At 32.9% G+C, this 1472-nt stretch overlaps 1 protein-coding gene across 1 annotated transcript in view; it reads left to right on the plus strand.

Moving 5' to 3' along the window:
* Nucleotides 1–736: 736 nt before the first annotated feature.
* LOTGIDRAFT_207460 (hypothetical protein) overlaps nt 737–1472 on the plus strand; it is a gene marked incomplete at its 5' end in the record, with an annotated part of 15562 nt that continues 14826 nt past the window's right edge. The window contains one exon of the mRNA XM_009068872.1: nt 737–759. Coding sequence (XP_009067120.1) covers nt 737–759 — 23 coding nt within the window. The remainder of the gene's footprint in view (nt 760–1472) is intronic.

Raw genomic sequence — 1472 nt, forward strand, 5'->3', positions numbered from 1 at the left:
AACCCCTATCAGACAGGGCCTAGTTTTTCTGTCTCTACTCCAGCTGATAATTGTCAAAATATCAGAGGCTGGAATAAAGACAGATGTTGTACTTGGTGCCAAAAAAGCCTGATAGTCTATGACAGATTCTGTCTCATCTGTTATAAAAACCCCATAAAACAAAGCCCCGTTTTTCTGTCTCTACACCAGCTGATAACTGTCAAAATATCTATCAGAGGCTGGAATAAAGACAGATGTTGTACTTGGTGCCAATAAAGCCTGATAGTCTAGGAGAGATTCCATGGTATTAATCCATTAGGTTAACTATGTTTGATTAATAAATGGATGGAAGTATAGAATCAGGAAGGTCAAGGTGACTTATTGATTGTTAAATAATGATAGACATACAACTATATTTTACTCTTGATTTACAATACTTTATATTATATATTCTTACTTACTTATTCTGTAGGTTTTTACAAAAAACTTTTATTAGACCAATCACCACCCAAAACTAGTTAAAACTATCCTTTTGTAGGGGTGTTCTTTTTTTTGGGGAGATTGGACATTTTGTTTGCTTTAATTTGTGAAAACTATACACCAAAATCTAGAGAAATGTGCCCTTTAACGTATCTGAAAGTTTTAACTGAAAAAAATCCTGCCATTTTCTAACACCAAACTATAAAGTTAACGTAAATTTTTTAATTTTGTTACGTTTTTTGGAAACTGTACGGATTTAAGTAAAATATTTTATGACATGGGTAGATCATGGCTGTTTCAGTGAGTTTCCCAGAGAAAAAATGGGAAACAAAACACCAAGGTTTTAAATGAATTGCACTAAAACATATTCTGTTTGAATTGAAATAGTTTTCATGTTTCATAGTCTCTACTTGTGACCTAGGCCAGTGCTTCTGTAGGAGAGTATCTTCTATAACACCTAATACTTGTGACCTAGGCCAGTGCTTCTGTAGGAGAGTATCTTCTATAACACCTAATACTTGTGACCTAGGCCAGTGCTTCTGTAGGAGAGTATCTTGTATAACACCTAATACTTGTGACCTAGGCCAGTGCTTCTGTAGGAGAGTATCTTCTATAACACCTATAACTAATTCATCAAATGTTGGTGAAAATGACGTATTTTCTTGATGTTGCTATGGTACAGAAATGACAAAAGTAAAACTTCATTCCATTCCATTTTATTTTTAAACGTACAAATTATCATTCACAGGCCAAAGACTCCCACAAAAACCAAAACGTCCAAAACGTCCAAAACGTAGAAATTTCAAGACTGCCAGAAGTGAATATAGATTATTTAAAATTTAATTTCTGTTTTTTGTTTATTCTGTTTTTTATAATACATTTACTTAATTGTAATTTAAAGAGATTGTAAAGAGGTTTTCTAAATTTTTTATGTGTATCAGAGACACTGATAGCATCAATTTACATCATTCTAATTTTTCAATCAGACGTCTGTGGCTCTTGATAAAGAGCAT

This window comes from Lottia gigantea (assembly GCF_000327385.1).
Source record: "Lottia gigantea unplaced genomic scaffold LOTGIsca_95, whole genome shotgun sequence".
NCBI lineage: Eukaryota > Metazoa > Mollusca > Gastropoda > Lottiidae > Lottia > Lottia gigantea.